We start from the raw sequence: 17,416 nt of genomic DNA, 5'->3' as shown, positions 1-17,416 counted from the left end.
TTTTCTTGTATCCATTACGTTGCAGTGCCCAAGTTATACAACTCTAGCATCATAAATTGATGTCAGTGGTGAGTGGCATTTCTCAAAATCACGGTAATTGTGATGTCGTTTGATTCATGTGTTACTTCTTCTCGACTGCAGATACAGTTGTGCAGGAGTTCCTGTGAGGAAATAAACGCAAGATGCTTACCGGATGGACTGAGTTTACCATTTTCATGCAACGTATTTCCTGACCAGATGGAGGATCCAACGTGCTTTCTGATCAGACAGTCAGCAGGTACGTAGAACCGCGCCTTCTTGAGGAATCGGATAATACTGCAGCTGGATGTTCAGTTTCAAACATAGAGGCTGTTGTATCTACTTTGCAAGATTCAGTTATCTATATTGTCTTTATATTTTTTTCTTTAGAATGCGAGCCCATCCAGTACAGTGGTTGTATGGGTCTGCCGTACTCCCAGACATCCTTCCCGAACATCTTCGGGTGGCCGAATCAAGGATTTGCTCTCCAAACCGCCCCGTTCGTGTTCCCGGCTTACGATCCAATCAGCGACTGTCATCCGGACTTGAATTTCTTCTTGTGTTCGATTTTATTTCCGCAGTGTACAACTGAAGGACAAAGGTGAGTAACTTGGGACGTTCATAGTAGTACGATGCTAAACTTTATTCCAATACAAAGGATACAGAAGGGTAAAATTTGTACTACAGTGGTGGTTGAAAATTTGATCCTTCTGTTCCCCTTGTGTTGCAATAAAGTTTTGCGTCGTGCTATCTACAATTATGGAAGAATGTAAATAGAGTTGAGTCATCGAATTCAATTTTTAGGTAGATTACATGATGTTGTGATTTTAAGGTAGATGGCATTAAATGTACAAATGCTTTCTCGTTTCTAGGTCTTGTATATCTCTTATGCATATGCCCTAATCTACGTACAATGTATTATTAAATTAGTCTTATAAAATTGTTTGTACGAATAATAAACGTTATCTCAATTATTTCACACTACAGACATCCATGCAAATCGTTTTGTTACGAGATGAATGCTACATGTGGTGAACGAGCTCTAGCCCTCGGTCTTCCATGGGAGGATTGGATCTGTGCAACTTTTTCTGAGAACAGTTGTGCTGTTCCAAATGGTGGGTTGAATGGCATGCCGTTTCACGTTATATTGGAAATTTTGTTTACATATTCAACTTGAAATGGACTACTGCGCATTATTAATTTACATAATTTCTTTGTATGGTGTCTTATACCACATTCAATATGCCAAATCTTGTTGAAAATGAAAACATTTCCGCAATACTTCTAGTATTTTAGGTTATGTTCGATAAAATTAGTAACAGCGCCTTCATGATAAGAAAACGTATTAACTAGTCGCAAAATATGTGACAAAAACATGTAATTGACACGTTGGTAGCTTTCCGGTCAAGGCTTATGTGAAAATCTGCTGTAAAAAGTATTTAATTTTTTTTATTTTAAATTTAAAATTGTTTTAATTTCACCGTACTTATGGGAATAGACTAGTCACTGCCGCACGACAATTTACTTTGAATATATAGACCTTTATTAAAAGGATATTTGGAGACGGAAATGATGTCATATATCCACAGGTGCCCAAAACTACATCTTAACTCAGGCTAGTACGTTGTTTCGATACGGAAATTGCAGAACCACACGTACCTAATACGCAACATGTCCTGAACAAAAGAAGATTTAAAAAACAGTTCCGATTCAGTACCAGGGTCAGCGGCCTGGGGGTGCACGTGCACAGTTGACATTGACTTTTGCTTCCCAAGACCTACCCACGTACCAAATATCATCGCAATCGATAAAGTCCACATGTACATATGTATGCGAAAACACAAACACACAAAGGCAGACACACACACACACACACACACACACACACACACACACACACACACACACACACACATACTTACACACAGGCAGACAGACAGATACAAACCAAATAATACCTTCATGGAGGTAATAGATTAGCAGATCTAATATTTTCTAATATTAATCAATAACTGTTTTACTCAATACATGTATTCTACAGAGGATTCAACCACACCTCCAACGCCGATGGATGGTTCTACCGGCTATACAGATACAGACGGAATAACCGGTAACAAATCTAATCTCCGGTCAAGTCAGGTGCCATTCCCAACACAGAAAAATTAAATCATTTGAAATTACAGGTTAGCTGCTATTGTTGGAACGGCATCCGCGGAACGAACAGCCGTAAGGTACCTTGTTGGTGACAAAAGATATACGCATGCAACAAGTACATCTATATGCAGTCGTTTGCTACTATTGAGCCCACCATGCAATTGACCTACATTTTAGACTGCTGATAGATCAACTACTATTGAGAGATGTAAGCTGAATTAATCAATAACTTTTTATTCATCTATTTATTTTTGGTTTCCACAGGGTCAGGATCAGGGGAGGCAGCCACAACCCAGACAACGATAACAGGTAACAAAATGTGCTTGAATGGTTATGGCGTTTTAAACACACAGATATATATGTAACACAGCTGCTATATATGTGTTTGATTTTCATCAATTTTTGCGTAGGTTTTACGGAGGAGAATACCACTTGTATTGGTTATGTAGTTTGTACTCCCCACCATACCGTACATACACATACGATGAACGAAGCCTCCCCTGCGTCATAATCTAGTCATGTTTCCAAGACAACATCACTAAAAAGGCGACCCCCAGAAAAACACCATGATGAACCAGCCAACGGTTGAGCCTACATTGTACAGTGCAACGCAGCAACACATAATACTTTTTTTTTCAAATCGATAGTCCCTAGCTGGTTATCTTTGGGTAAGATTGTAACCGAGTATCTATGATTAGCATAGTAACGCCACTGTTTGTAACGCCACTGTTTGTTACCATTTTTATGAAGCACGCTGTATCCAAATTATCTTCTTCTTTTTTTTTGTCCTAGAATGCCCTCCAACAACCCCTCTGCCTACGGGTAAGCTACGTTCTGTTCATCATACACTTTTATTCGACGAGAACTTTGTTTAAACATTGTGCACTAACACAACTAACACAGGTTTTATCTTTATATCAAAGTATCAAATGTTATCGGTAGACAGAATATAGAGTACATTAATTACCAGGCCTAGGGTGCATGTGTTCTGCTTGTAGCATGTCACAGTTTGTGCCAGTAAAATGCCACAGTCTGGTTGTGGTAAATGGTTGCACCATAATATTGTGATCAAGGCAGGCCCTCAACAATACGGCATGTACATGAAATGGAACTCTGAAGTGGATGAGATCTGCACTGAGTGGTTTTGTAAAGATTGTTCACAAAGACATTATGTTTCACCTGCATGCAGTTACTTAATCTTGTTTTCAGTCTTTGATTACGGAGCCGCAGTCACTGCGTACGACAATCTCGAGGCCACACTGGGCCCTGACATCGCTGCGGAGCTTGGGATGTCTTCCTTCCGCCAAGACCTGGACCTGTACGCAGAGTTTGACGGCACCCCACTCGCCAACCTCCCCAACATCTCCGGCATCATCATCCAACCTGAGCGCTGGTCTGTACCGTACGACAGCGGTGAAGGCGTCACCACAGGACTGTTCCTGCCAGAAACCAGGAACTTCGACCCAAATGTTGGGCTACCAGGTGTGTTTGCCAGTACCAGTAGTCATAATACACTTTCAAATTGTTTAAGCTATATGGGTTAGCATGGCGGTGATTGTCAATTGTTGATCAAGGGAAATTTTCCAATAGTTCACGGAATGACCACCTGTAGCATGCGTAAACAGCTACAACTAATCACAAACATGACACTTTTGTATATTCTATGATAATTGTTGTATTTGCTCTGGTGTCTGGAGAAATTGTGTGATTACCAATTTACCAATTCTACATTGCTGACCCACAGTTCGATGTTTTTGACCTAGACGTGTTTTTTCAGTGGTTTTTTTTGTCTTTATTTCTTTGTAGCTGAGCTGCCAAGCTCCGCCATCGCAGCCGTCAGGGACAACTACCCACAGTTCTTCAACCGGTACCTGCCACAGCTGGGAAGAAATTATGCCACCATGCGCGACGACGTGGAGTTTGACGAGGAAACGTACGGACCGGACGCCATCTGCCCCTATCCCCCGCGAACCGAGCTGGGAGGCGGGTTTGGCTTACAGCGCATCCCTCCAGCTCTTTGCTTCCCCATTCTTGAGCTTGAAGTCGCGGACGCTGACCCTGCCGCTCGCACTATTGTCATAGTCACCATTGAAGTTATCGGTGATGTTATCTGGATTGAGATTCTTGTGTTTAGGTCCCTTTCGACCGAATAGATAATCGTCTTTCGACCTTCAAGGACAGGCCTAACATTAAGTCCAAAAACCCATAAGCAAAGTACATTAGCAAACAATGAGATATATCGTATCTACAAGCTGAGTTTGAATGGAAAGTCGGTTCCAAAATGTTATTTGAACGCAAAATCAACCAACGTTGTTTATCACCGTGTCAATACAGTTTCTTGAGCTACGACTCATATAAAGCAAGCATTTTCAAACACACTCTAGTATACAGTACATGGTACTGAGCTCATTGGAAAATTGTGGATAATGTTTTGCTGTTATACCAACTAAATTTCAAGGGGATATCTTAAACGTACACTTGTGTGTCTCCTTACTTTGCGCAAATATTACTGCGACTATTGCTGCTGCTGCCAAACGCAAACATTATTCAATAAATGCGTACAAGCAAACTAAGAAACTTGGATTCTCATTTTCCTTTGAAAATCACACGTGAGGAAGGAAAGCAACAATGTCAGTCTTAGCACATCTACATTTGTAATTCTAAACCTTCTAATTTGTACTGCTGAAGTGTATATGGATATTTCACATGGATATGAGATAGTAAAACATAAAGCTGTGATAGTGAAAAACACACACCCTTATGTTCAGATCAGTAAAACAATTAATTGTAACCTGATTCATACTTGAAGAAAGGTCATGTAGACAGTCTTTAGTTTTTCAACACTTGCTTCATCACTGTGATTTAAATCTGATTTAAAACATATTCATTAATCAATGCCAATTCAAATGTACTTCAATCTACTCGTATTGCTTTAATATACTATACTATACTTTACTATATTATACTATATATATACTAAAGTTGGTTAGAGATTGCACAAGCATAAGAAATGTTTAAAGCATAGACCAATGGACATAATTTCACATAAGCTACATGTATACCTTATAAGGTATAATAGTTTACGCTTTAAACATAGTCATGTTATTTATAAACCTTATGTGATTGGAAATATATACATCAGATATACATCAGGATAGTTATTATTCATAATAAGTCTAACACCATAAGGAAGAACATCATTGATATTGTTATTTAGCACTAGAGATATCAATTACTTATGATATTGGTAATGGTATATTTACGATATTTGCTCACGCCACAGCTTGCTTTTGGGAACTTGCTTCTCTCCTTAATAAAAATATAGAAGTAGAATATCGCTTGTCATTCTTTTTTACTGATTGGTACAAGTATTTTAGCTGATCTCAAGATTTTTAGAACATCAACAACTCGTTACTGTCTGTCTTATAGGTCACTCCTCAAACGTGACCAAACGAACTTAAGTTACATGCCCATTCTATCCCGATCATCGACTACTGACAGGCCCTTGTTTATTTTTTAGTTACATACAGCTGAATGTAAAAGCGTCAAATTCACAGGCAAAAGACACATACACATTATATAAAGTGACCCTCGAATTGAGATGGCCTTAACTCCTAATATAATGGTTTAGGCCCGAATAAGAAATAAGATGACCATGTTTGACACTGTAATCAGTTCATTCTTTGTGATAAGTGTTTAACACTCTACATTCTCGAATCTTGGTATTAATTTACATATATAAAAACAAAGAAGGGTACAAAAACGAAGACCCTCGTGAACGGGATGATGGGTACACGCGTAGATCATGCGGGCGGTATATTTAAATCGGGAAGCCTCTCACGCTTTATTATAGCAGTAAACATCACATTATATCAGAATCTGACCTCTTGTGCCTTACTGACATGTACGGTGGATACAAATTACCATGTGGATGACCTTCTTTGTATTATTAAAATGGTTGGTTTTATATAAAAGGTACATCATTTCTTGCCAAAAGAAATCTACGGGCTAGCCCCGTCGGCCCGCCATGTTGGTACTGACGTCATATGACATCCTGGTAACACCGATCAATAATAGTTCGTATCTCTCCTTCGAGACGAACACAGAGACTCATAATTTTCAAAACTTTGCATTTGACTGATTTGTGCAGATACACACAGGTAGTACTTTCGACCTTTCCCCAGGACCACTACAGATGACACTGAATCAGCGAGCAAAGTAGATGGTATACGTACCAGAAACCGCAGGGGTGAGAGATGTTTCCCGGTTAGTTGTGTGCGTGCTCTCACAGTAAGACAACGTTAACTTCCTGTTCCACACTGTACTGTGCCTGGCTTTGATTTATAATTTTGTGGTTGTCGATTAGAGCAGCGAATGATCAAACACATTGAATTTTATACGAGAACAAACAGAACGTGTTTCTGAGTCTACTTTTTAAGTTACTAGTATCCTACCTGGGTTCAGCACACTTACACAGTCGACCGTCGAACTTAACACACCTAGTGACGCTTTTAAAAACTGCAATATCTCATTGATCGAATATCTTTAAATACTTCCCCTACGTGCCGTGTGTTGTTAGGACAAGGGTACCAATAGATCACCACAGGACGGAGGGATATCTCTGTACCGCTATAAAGGTGTTGTCAGTTGTAACGTTATGTTATACATGGGAATAATATTACAGTAGTCCAGTGTAACGATATGTTACACATAGGAATGATATTACCGTAGCCCAGTGTAACGTTATGTTATACATGGGAATGATATTACCGTAGCCCAGTGTAACGTTATGTTATACATTGGAATGATATTACCGTATCCCAGTGTAACGTTATGTTATACATAGGAATGATATTACCGTATCCCAGTGTAACGTTATGTTATACATAGGAATAATATTACCGTAGCCCAGTGTAACGTTATGTTATACATGGGAATGATATTACCGTATCCCAGTGTAACGTTATGTTATACATAGGAATGATATTACAGTAGCCCAGTGTAACGTTATGTTATACATAGGAATGATATTACCGTAGCCCAGTGTAAGGTTATGTTATACATGGGAATGATACTACCGTATCCCAGTGTAACGTTATGTTATACATGGGAATGATACTACCGTAGCCCAGTGTAACGTTATGTTATACATAGGAATGATATTACTGTAGCCCAGTAACGTCATCTGTAAATGTTCACGGTGGTGTATTTTAGAAATTTCGCGGTGACTCTCCTCCGCGTAATTATGACACCGCGAATATGTGTCTTTGTGCTACCGTGTCGTTTCGACTTTTCGCGAAATTAAAACACCGTAAAAACATTCTCCCCACTCCTACTGCGAAAATAAATCTCTGCCGAAATACGTCAAGTTACAGTAAGCATACCTAGAATCGGCGGTCTTTTAGATGTTGTGAAGAGTGGGCGTGGAGCAACATTAAACATTGTACATGTACATTGAACATCTGCAGTGTGAATGTGATCACAGATATCTGTTGGTTGACGGGTTTCTGGCCAAGGTGAACTTAGAAAATTTAGTACACCAAATTAATAGATGGCCGTAGTTTTGCGGCGATACACACATATCGCCCAATATCGATCCAGAGCAATATTGCATTTTGATAACAGCTATCAGACTTTAATATCCACTATATTTGCTGCCTCTCAGAACTCTACCGACAACAATAAAACGATGTTTTGAAGCGGAGTTAATGTAAATATCAAATGATGTCTACAGACAAGCAGAATTCGCTATCCTTAGTGCATCAAAAACAGTGCATCCGTCTGTATGTTTTAAACTAAAACAACTCTGGACTGTAGATTTATCCTTATCAACTAAGAACAATAATCTTTGTATGTACATCAAAAACAGTGCATCCGTCTGTATGTTTCTGACAAAAACAACTCTCTGGACTGTCATAATGAAGCTACATATCATGTCCTGTTACTAGTATCCTCGAGTGACCCTACTTGATAAATTGTCTGAGCGCTCGAGCATCAAATACCTTCAAATACTGTTTCATCCACGGTGTAACTTTATCCATATTCACTAACAACAAAAATATTTGTACGTACATTGAAAACAGTGCATCCGTCTGTATGTTTGAGAAAAAAACAACTTTCTAGATTGTCAGACTGAAGCTACATAAGACATTAATTACATACCTTTAAATACTGCTTTATCCACCGTGTAACATAACAGATATAAGATATACATGACAGATATACGAAATGCCCGTAAGTAATTTCATCAGGTTGGTAAATGATTGAATAGTAAACTTCTTTTATTCACAGACATTTGTTTTACATGAGATACAAGAAATGTATTGACAGTTGTACATTAGAATGTTACTAAGCTCAGAAACACAATCTAGTCCAAAGTCTAGTCTTTTTTGATGCCTTGGGGACGTGGGGTTGGTAGAGCAACACTCAACTTTGTACATTTTAGCATTTGCATCGTGAATATAATCACAGATACCTGTAGGTTGAGATGTTGTCTGGCTATAGTACAGATTAAGAAAACCCAGCCAAATATCGATCTAGAATAATAAATCATTGCAATATCAGCTGTCAGGTGGACACATTAATTTTGATCTTTTGCTGCCTGTTTTAAAATTCTGTCTGAGATTATAAAGCCATATGCATGTTTTGATGAATTCGCCAGAGCGAAGTTGATGCAAATATTAGAGAAATTCCTGAAACAAGAATACTTCAATATTCTTGCAAATATTGAATGATGTCCACAGACGAGCAGACTGTGCGGTACTTCAAAGACAGTACATCCGCCTGTATGTCCGAGACAAAACAAATTTTAGACTGTCAGACTGCAGCTACACATTATGCCCTAGTGTCATCAAATGGCCCCTCTTCATAAATGTCTGAGCACACTACAACAAGGTAACGAATTTTACAACACTAGACACTCATATCACTGCCATCAAAGATTACCACCATTTAGAAGTAGTACGCATAGGATAGGTTAGTTTTGGGAGCCCGGTTCACATGGTTAATATTAGCGTAGGATATATTTGTTAATAAATGAGTACTAGTTATACAAAATTTCATCAATACGGGTTTTACCTGTCAGAGACATGTTAAAACAATTTGAGATATCTTGACCATTATTTTCTCCTCAAGTTATTAAAGAAAAGCAAGATATGCCAAACACACATGCTTGATCTTTATTGATAGTCATACCGCGGTAGGTACGTGGTATAGATTCTGTAGGTGATAAACTTTGAGGAGAAATAATGTGTGCGTGGACATCCACGTGTCGCTAGAGCTGACGTTACCATGTCTGTTCGTCTTCAGGAGGGGGCGTCAGGGGTTGCCATGGATACATCTATTTTTAAACACGGAGCTGAACAAGAGAAAGGATGCTATTGGTTATTGCCACGTATGCAACCCTCTCCCGGCTTTGGATAAAGTCCTGGCGGAAAGTGAGCTAGCCCAGAACAGATCTGACACCCGAGGACCACTGACACAGCCCGGCAGACAAGCCGCACAGGTCGACACGTCCTCAGTCTTCTCACCGACTCTTCAGTCACAGTAAAACAGTTGACGGCACAAAGTGTGTCACAAATTAGACAATATTTCATCATCAATCCAGAAACGTACAGCGAAGAGATATCCATGGTGAGTTCTAATATCTTTCTAATGTGAGCTCTGCATGTGCTCAGTGTTGTTGACTTTTTTGGCCTGCTATACTTGTACAAAGTAGTTATAGTCAATTTTCATGGAACTATTTATCTGTCATCCAGCCCAGAACTGGATTATCGAACCTGGAGATACGTGCAATAATCTGATCCAAGCTAAAATCTACTACTAGTAGGTACGATTATACAGGTCCTAGGTATATCTAAACTAAATGTTCGTTCGAACAGGTGTGGGTAGTTATCTCAATGCTTTCTTTGCATGTTGGTCCTTCAAAATCTTTATAATCATTACCGTGTTTTAAGCTTGACCACTACTTTATCTTTTATTGCCTTGGGTTGATAAGTTATCACAACATCTCGGATGTACTTCTCTTATCAAAGTTGTTGAATTTTCATTGTCAGGGCATTTATGACTCAATTGCTGACGACAATTAACCTGTTCCGATCCAATTTGACTTCGATATTGCACGAAAAAGTAGTAAAGGATGGCATGGTAGAATATCATTCGTCGGCCGACGCGATCGGCATGACCGCTGGCTTCCAGGTTATAGAAAAATCAGCCAATGTCAGTTCCCATTGTCTCCCATTATGTAGCAGCCGGCATGCCACCCTGGCCAATCTAGCTTCTTTGGAAGAAAACAAGTCCTGTAAATCTGACTATCCGCAAAACATTATTGGCCAGTTTTTCGGGTCTCTCAAGATTCGCCGCTCAGACAACGCTAGCCTCCTGGAGGAAAACGGGCCCAGTAAAACCTAGACACAGGGACGACTACCACAGGCCTTCATACAGTTTCTCGAGTCTGCCAAGATCTGCCGCCTAGTCAACTCTGGCCTCCCTAAAAGAAAAACGTAACAGGCCAAGAAAAATATGGGTGAAGACAAGACTACCGTGGGCCTTCGCTCATTTTCTCTGGTCTTCGAAGACAGTGCCGACCGGGAGGACCCCGAAAATAGGCCCAGTAAAACCTAGTAAGTGCGCTAGTCACTAGTACTGTTGGCCTTCACTCAATCAACTCTAGTTTTCTCGAAGACAAACAGGCCGAGCAAAACCTGGGCGCGCGAGAGGCTACGAAGTGTGCCTTCAGAAAGTTTCTCGGCTCTTACAAAATATGCCGCCCAGTCAACTAACCTCCCTGAAAATAGGCCCAGTAAAACCTAGTAAGTGCGCTAGTACTGTTGGTCTTCACTCAGTCAACTCTAGTTTTCTCGAAGACAAACAGGCCGAGCAAAACCTGGGCGCGCGAGAGACTACGGAGTGGGCCTTCAGAAAGTTTCTCGGCTCTTACAAGATATGCCGCCCAGTCAACTCTTGTCTCTGGGTTACCAAAGACCTGACGCCCAGTCGACTCCAGTCTCCAGGGAGGAAAGCAGGGCAGTAAAACCTGGGCGCGCGCAACACTACCATGAATATGGGGCTTTACATAATTTCTCTGGTTTCCTGCGGCCCCGGCAACTCTAGTCTGTGTGTTACAGTAAAACTCAATTTGAATATAGTTTGACGAGAAAGACAAGAAAATACCATGTATTAAAATTGTTGCTGGAAAATTCAAATGAGATAGTACTAGTATTAACTGTAGATTTAAAAAAGTTTACCGTTCGATAGGAAATAGAACATTTCCCGATCGGCTAATCGGGGTCCCAGCAGAAGAAGGAGATACCAGGCTATTTTATTTTCGAAAATTGCGACATTCACAATACAGTGGCCACCCTGGCAGCAGAGCTGATGGCGGGGGCCACAGACAGACATGACTACATGACTATACATACATTGTAGATTAACATATATGTTATTATATTTACAATACTAATTAAAATGGGTAAACTTAGTTGGAGGTCAGAGGTCGAGAATCCGTACAGTGGAAATAATAGACAAGTGCACTAGATCAAATGAACAGGTGGAAGGACACTTTAGAAACGTTTTGTTTGCAGGATGTAGGCCCTGAAGAGCGGCCGAAATGTTTTGGTTTGTAGAGAGGTTGTGACCTGGAAGACCATTGAGGAGCATGTTGGTGGAGAGGGATTGATCCACAACGCTACGTACAGCGGTGGCAAGTGTTTGCCTTGCGTCCTTGTGCAGAGGGCAGTGGAGGAGGTAGTGTGCGACTGACTCAGACTTAGCACCACAGCTACAGCTGCGTGGGGTCAAGTTGAACTTGACGAGGCTAAGGCAACAACAAGTAATTTTTATGGATAACATCGATCAGCACCAGCAATAATTTTTGCCTGATTTTGGAAATAAAAACAAGAATTTATGTTACCCACTGACAGTAGTCAACATGCCGAAAATGGGCAAAGATGTCTGTTGCCATGCCGGAACATGGATGGCAGATAAATATGAAGAGAGGAGACAAGACAAGGCTCTGATTTATTCTTTTGTCTTTCACTTTGATGCAGTGAAGTATTTCATTCCTTTTTCTATGTGGTGGTGGCTGTGTGTACATGTATGTGATGTTCTCACTGAATCAAAACCATCTGTACAATGATTGAAAACTTGTTTTTCAAAGTTGTTTCAGTGACAAATGGATGTTGTAATAGTTGTCAGTATACCTACCCAATATATGTATCCAATATACCCTATCTTGTTTAATAAAGTTTATGATGTCAAAATTTGAAAATGTAGGAATCTTGTTTTTTTTTAGCCCGCCTTGTTTTTCTTCTCGCCCTATCGCATTATATTTGGAGTCTGCGGAGGATGTCATCCATAGAATTTACTTTCTGTGGTCTAATGTGTAATCCGAGCCAGAAAACCATTCTCCCCGTGGATCGATATAATGCAAATGAAGTCATACTTTATATGAATATCTATATCATAACTGACACTTGTGACCTGTAAACAGTATGCGTGCACAGTTGCATCCGGGACGCGGCAACGCCAGGGAGTACTCGTACATATATCAACATTTGCCAACTTTTATGAAATATTAAATTGATCGTATCTGCCTTCTTGTACTGTACAGTATGAAATCAAAGTAAACAGACTTGTGGCGTTTTTTTCTCGGCTCAGGAGAATATGTTATTGTGATATAACTGGTCTTTATTCTGATATTCCAGATGAACAGGCAATTCCTCTTCTGTTTGGTGCTTTTGACAATACCGGCACTGACAGTGCAAAGTAAGGTTTAATTCCTGTACATTTAGAGTATATACTGTATTTATGATGATATGGGTTCGGAGAAATCATTTTTTTCTCATGTTTCTTGTTGTTTTCCTCTCTCTGCTCTGATAAAAATTTCTTTGCTAAAGGCGTCATATCATTTTTTCATTTTAATGCCAGTTGATGTGACATTTTGGAAGGAACATATACGCTCGGATGTTTATATTTTTTTCATACAGGTCTTAAAACGTCTGTTAGCTATTTTCAGCCCCCCAGAAAGGCATATGTTGGGGGTAAACGGTAATTGGAAATGACTGGAGACATACAACTTGATACACTTGTGTTTCAGTGTGCCCTGATGGGTTTGAAGAGGTTGACGGGAGGTGCTTCTGTGCCTCCACCACGGAGAGAACCTTCGAAATGGCTATGTACGACTGTATGTACAAAGCTCCAGGTAGCTCCCTAGTTGTGATCGACGACGCGGAAGACAGGGAAGACGCTATGTTTGGACTTAGTGGACCTGTGCCGTAAGTTTCGTCATATCTTTGTTGAATTCTCTTCTGTGAAAGATGGTAACATGCTACGTAATGAAAACATAGGTTGAGATACAATCATTAGCCATGCATTCCAACCATAGACTCCCTTCTGTTTATATTAACTAGTGACCAAAATGTAGCTACATTTACCTGTTGCTGTAGGTCAAATTCTGGGAATTCTGTTATTGTTTCAAACCGTCTAAATTGTGCAGCTTGGCTTAAGTGATCACTACAGCTACTGGAAAACAGAAAAGTAGATTCCAGTCACTATCACCTGTGTCCTTTTTGTTTTACAGATACTGGATCAACCCGAACAGTTTAGATGTGGATTTCAACACCCCACCTGAGTAGGGAACACATTTTACTTCTGTACTATAAGTGTTTAATCGTGCTTCAGCTTTCCTTGAGCAGTCGGTACAGAAAAATGATTGACAATGTGTTTTTCTTTGCAGTGTTGAGAACTGTTACATCTGTGAAGCGCCCCGTAAGTAAGGATTTTTGTCTTAGGAGCGAACGAAGAAGTCCTGTATTGTGTCTTTCCATCGTCTCATAAATGATACATTTCATATTGTTTATGGTTATTATTGATGACTATCAGAATGTTTCTTTAGAAATTGTCACATGGGTATGTTATCACTTTTACCACACCTTTATGTACTGTTTTATGTACTGTGATGTACGAGTAGATGTAATATAGTCACTATTGTCACTGTTGATGTTATTAGCAACGCGACTATTTGTCATCATTTGGTGAAGCAGATTGTATAAATATCATGCATGTCTTTTTCTTCTAGAATGCCCTCCAACAACCCCTCTGCCTACAGGTAAGCTACGTTTTGTCCATCATACACTTGTACTTTGAAGAAGCTCTGAATCCCTTTTTATACGTCGAGAACTTTGTATTGCACTTATATTGTCAAGTTTTACCTTTATATCAAATGTATCAATGGTATCGGTAGACAGAATATAGAGTACATTAATTACCAGGATGCATGTGTTGTGCCTGTAGCATATCCTCTGCAGGATTGATAGAGAAATGTGATACATATCCTCTTCGCATTGTAATGTAATGTAATGTAAATTCAGACATTCAAAGTATGCAAATTAGGCTATATTTAGGTAAAATGTCACAGTCTGATTGTGGTAAATGGTTGCATCATAACATTGTGATCAAGGCAGGCCATCAACAATACGACATGTACATGAAATGGAACTCTGAAGTAGATAATGAGATCTGCACTGAGTGGTTTTGTAAAGATTGTTCACAAAGACATAATGTTTTACCGGCATACAGTTACTTAATCTTGTTTTTTAGTCTTTGATTACGGAGCCGCAGTCAGTGCGTACGACAATCTCGAGGCCACACTGGGCCCTGAGATCTCTGCGGAGCTTGGGATGGGTTCCTTCCGCCAAGACCTGGACCTGTACGCAGGGTATGACGGCAACCAACTCGCCAACCTCCCCAACATCTCCGGCATCATCATCCAACCTGAGCGCTGGGCTGTATGCTACGCCAGCGGTGAAGGCGTCATCACAGGACTGTTCCTACCAGAAACCAGGAACTTCGACCCAAATGTTGGGCTACCAGGTGTGTTTGCCAGTACTAGTAGTCATAATACACTTTCAAATTGTCTAAGCTATATGGGATAGTATGGTGGTGAGTTTCAATTGTTGATCAAGGAAAATTTTCCAATAGTTCACGGAATGACCACATTTTGAAAGAATAGCCTATTCTGCATCAGCAAATGTCAGTAAAGTTCTGTTTACTATCATGCCTAATGTGTACAAGTGTCAATCATTTCTTCATAAAATTACGAGTTATGAAATCTGATTAAATCAAGGGATTGTGCACTACATGGGTGTTACATTATGACAAAGCTATAATGGCTGTCTTGATTGATCCAATATCCCCAACCTGTAGCATGCATATTAAACAGTTACAAGTATATAAAGGAAAGACTAACTTGGCAAAAGATATAGATCCATCCCAAACATAACAGTTTTGTATATTCTACTATTGTTGTATTTTCTCTAGTGTCTGGAGATATTGTGTGATTACCAATTCCACGTTAGTGACCCACAGTTAATAGATGTTTGATTTTTGTGACCTAGCTATAGTCGTGTTTTTGCAATGTTTTTTTTCTATATTTCTTTGTAGTCGAGCTGCCAAGCTCCGCCGTCGCAGTGGTCAGGGACAACTACCCACTGTTCTTCAACCGGTACCTGTCAAACCTGGAAACAGACTATGCCAACTCGCGCGACGACGTGGACTTTGACGAGGTTACGTACGGACCGGACGCCAACTGCCCCTATCCCCCGCGCACCGAGCTGGGAGGCGGGTTTGACTTGGACCGCATCCCCCCAGCCCTTTGCTTCCCCATCATTGAGCGTGAAGTCGTAGACCCTGACCCTGCCGCTCGCGCCATGATTGTCATTGTCACCATTGAAGTTGTCGGTGATACTATCTGGATTGAGATTCTCGTGTTTAGGACCCGTTAAGAGGACGGGACTAACATTAAGTCCACAAACCCATGAGCAAAGTACATTAGCAAACCAATAAGATATGTCTGCAGGCTGAGTTTAAAGGGAAAGTCGGTTCCAAAAAGTCATTTGAACGCAAATTCAACCAAAAGTTGTTAATGGTCAATACAGATCAACAAGTTTCTTCAGCTACAACTCATACAAATCAAGCATTTTAAAACACACTGCTAATTCTAGTACATAGTACATGGTACTGAGCTCATAGGAAAATTGTGGATAATGTTTTTGCTGTTATACCAACTAAATCTCAAGGGGATATCTTAAACGTACACTCGTGTATCTCCTTACTTTGCGCAAATATTACTGCGACCATTGCTGCCAAATGCAAACATTACTCAAGAAATGCGTACAAGCCAACTAAGAAACTTTGATTCTCCTTTTCCTTTGAAAATCACACATGAGCAAGAAAATCAACAATATCAGTGCTAACACATCTACATTTGTAATTCTATACCTTCGCACTGCTGAAGTGTATATGGATATTTCACATGGACATGAGATAGTAAAACATCAACCTGTGATAGTGTAAAACATACACCCTTATGTTCAGATCAGTAAAACAATTAATTGTAACCTGATGAAAGAAGATCATGTAGACAGTTTAGTTTTTCAACACTTGCTTCATCACTGTGATTCAAAACTAATAACATATTCAGTAAGCAATGCCAAGAATCTGTATTTCAATCTACTCTTATGGCTATACTATACTATACTATACTATACTATACTATACTATACTATACTATACTATACTATACAAAAGTTGGTTAGAGATTGTACAAGCATAAGAAATGTTTAAAGCATAGACCAATGGATGTAACTTCACTCAAGCTAAAGTATAATAGTTTACGCTTTACACAGTCATGTTATTTATAAACCTTATGCGATTGGAAATATATACATCAGATATATACACCAGGATAGTTATTCATAATAAGTCTAACACCATAAGGAAAACATCATTATCTACATCATTGAAACAAAAAAAAAACAATGACGAGTTTAGTAAAGAACATATTATTAAACATCACAGCGCCCTGGAAAGTTGTCCTATGCAACACATACACATGTACTTTCCATTGGGGTTTGATTTGTTATCATTTTGGAGAATATCAAAACCAGAGTTATACTTACAGAAGCATAAAATATCTACGACCAATATAGACTACATGAAGCACACACCAGTGCAGTGTTTGAATTAATTTAGAGTAAACAATGGAAACATGTACTTTGTAGAATATCTAAAAGTAACATCACAGCACACTGGAGAGTCATCCTATGCAACACATACAAATCAGTTTGGGGAATATCAAAACCAGAGTTATACTTATAGAAACATAAAATATCTACAAGCAATATGTAGACTACATGTACATGAAGCACACACCAGTGCAGTGCTTGAATTAATTTAGAGTATACAA

General features: G+C 39.6%; 2 protein-coding genes across 2 annotated transcripts; both read left to right on the top strand.

Annotated features, from left to right (window-relative positions):
• The first annotated feature begins 237 nt into the window (after positions 1 to 237).
• LOC109482844 (frizzled-5-like) lies at positions 238 to 4,391 on the top strand. Its single transcript, XM_019785686.1, has 7 exons — positions 238 to 277; positions 409 to 619; positions 1,006 to 1,133; positions 2,060 to 2,128; positions 2,437 to 2,481; positions 3,382 to 3,654; positions 3,979 to 4,391. Exons 1-7 carry the CDS (start codon positions 238 to 240, stop codon positions 4,323 to 4,325), a joined length of 1,113 nt encoding a protein of 370 aa, XP_019641245.1. The 3' UTR covers positions 4,326 to 4,391.
• A 5,095-nt stretch (positions 4,392 to 9,486) lies between these two features.
• Positions 9,487 to 16,956, top strand: LOC109482915. The gene is made up of 8 exons (XM_019785804.1): positions 9,487 to 9,804; positions 12,876 to 12,936; positions 13,268 to 13,445; positions 13,751 to 13,801; positions 13,907 to 13,938; positions 14,249 to 14,278; positions 14,770 to 15,042; positions 15,613 to 16,956. Exons 1-8 carry the CDS (start codon positions 9,802 to 9,804, stop codon positions 15,951 to 15,953), a joined length of 969 nt encoding a protein of 322 aa, XP_019641363.1. The 5' UTR covers positions 9,487 to 9,801; the 3' UTR covers positions 15,954 to 16,956.
• The last annotated feature ends 460 nt before the right edge of the window (positions 16,957 to 17,416 follow it).

Source organism: Branchiostoma belcheri, unplaced genomic scaffold (genome assembly GCF_001625305.1).
Source record: "Branchiostoma belcheri isolate BF01 breed outbred unplaced genomic scaffold, Haploidv18h27 scaffold61, whole genome shotgun sequence".
Classification (NCBI taxonomy): Eukaryota; Metazoa; Chordata; class Leptocardii; order Amphioxiformes; family Branchiostomatidae; genus Branchiostoma; species Branchiostoma belcheri.
Note: the sequence above shows the minus strand (reverse complement) of the source record. Positions and strands in the feature narration are given on the sequence as shown.

Bases quoted from the DNA above. Each gene is read 5' to 3' on its own strand.
- LOC109482844 (XM_019785686.1), top strand. From the start codon at position 238: ATGGAGGATCCAACGTGCTTTCTGATCAGACAGTCAGCAG. The intron at 1,134-2,059 runs GTGGGTTGAATG...TGTATTCTACAG, and splicing joins CAGTTGTGCTGTTCCAAATG to AGGATTCAACCACACCTCCA. The intron at 3,655-3,978 runs GTGTGTTTGCCA...ATTTCTTTGTAG, and splicing joins CCCAAATGTTGGGCTACCAG to CTGAGCTGCCAAGCTCCGCC.
- LOC109482915 (XM_019785804.1), top strand. The intron at 13,446-13,750 runs GTAAGTTTCGTC...TTTGTTTTACAG, and splicing joins GGACTTAGTGGACCTGTGCC to ATACTGGATCAACCCGAACA. The intron at 15,043-15,612 runs GTGTGTTTGCCA...ATTTCTTTGTAG, and splicing joins CCCAAATGTTGGGCTACCAG to TCGAGCTGCCAAGCTCCGCC.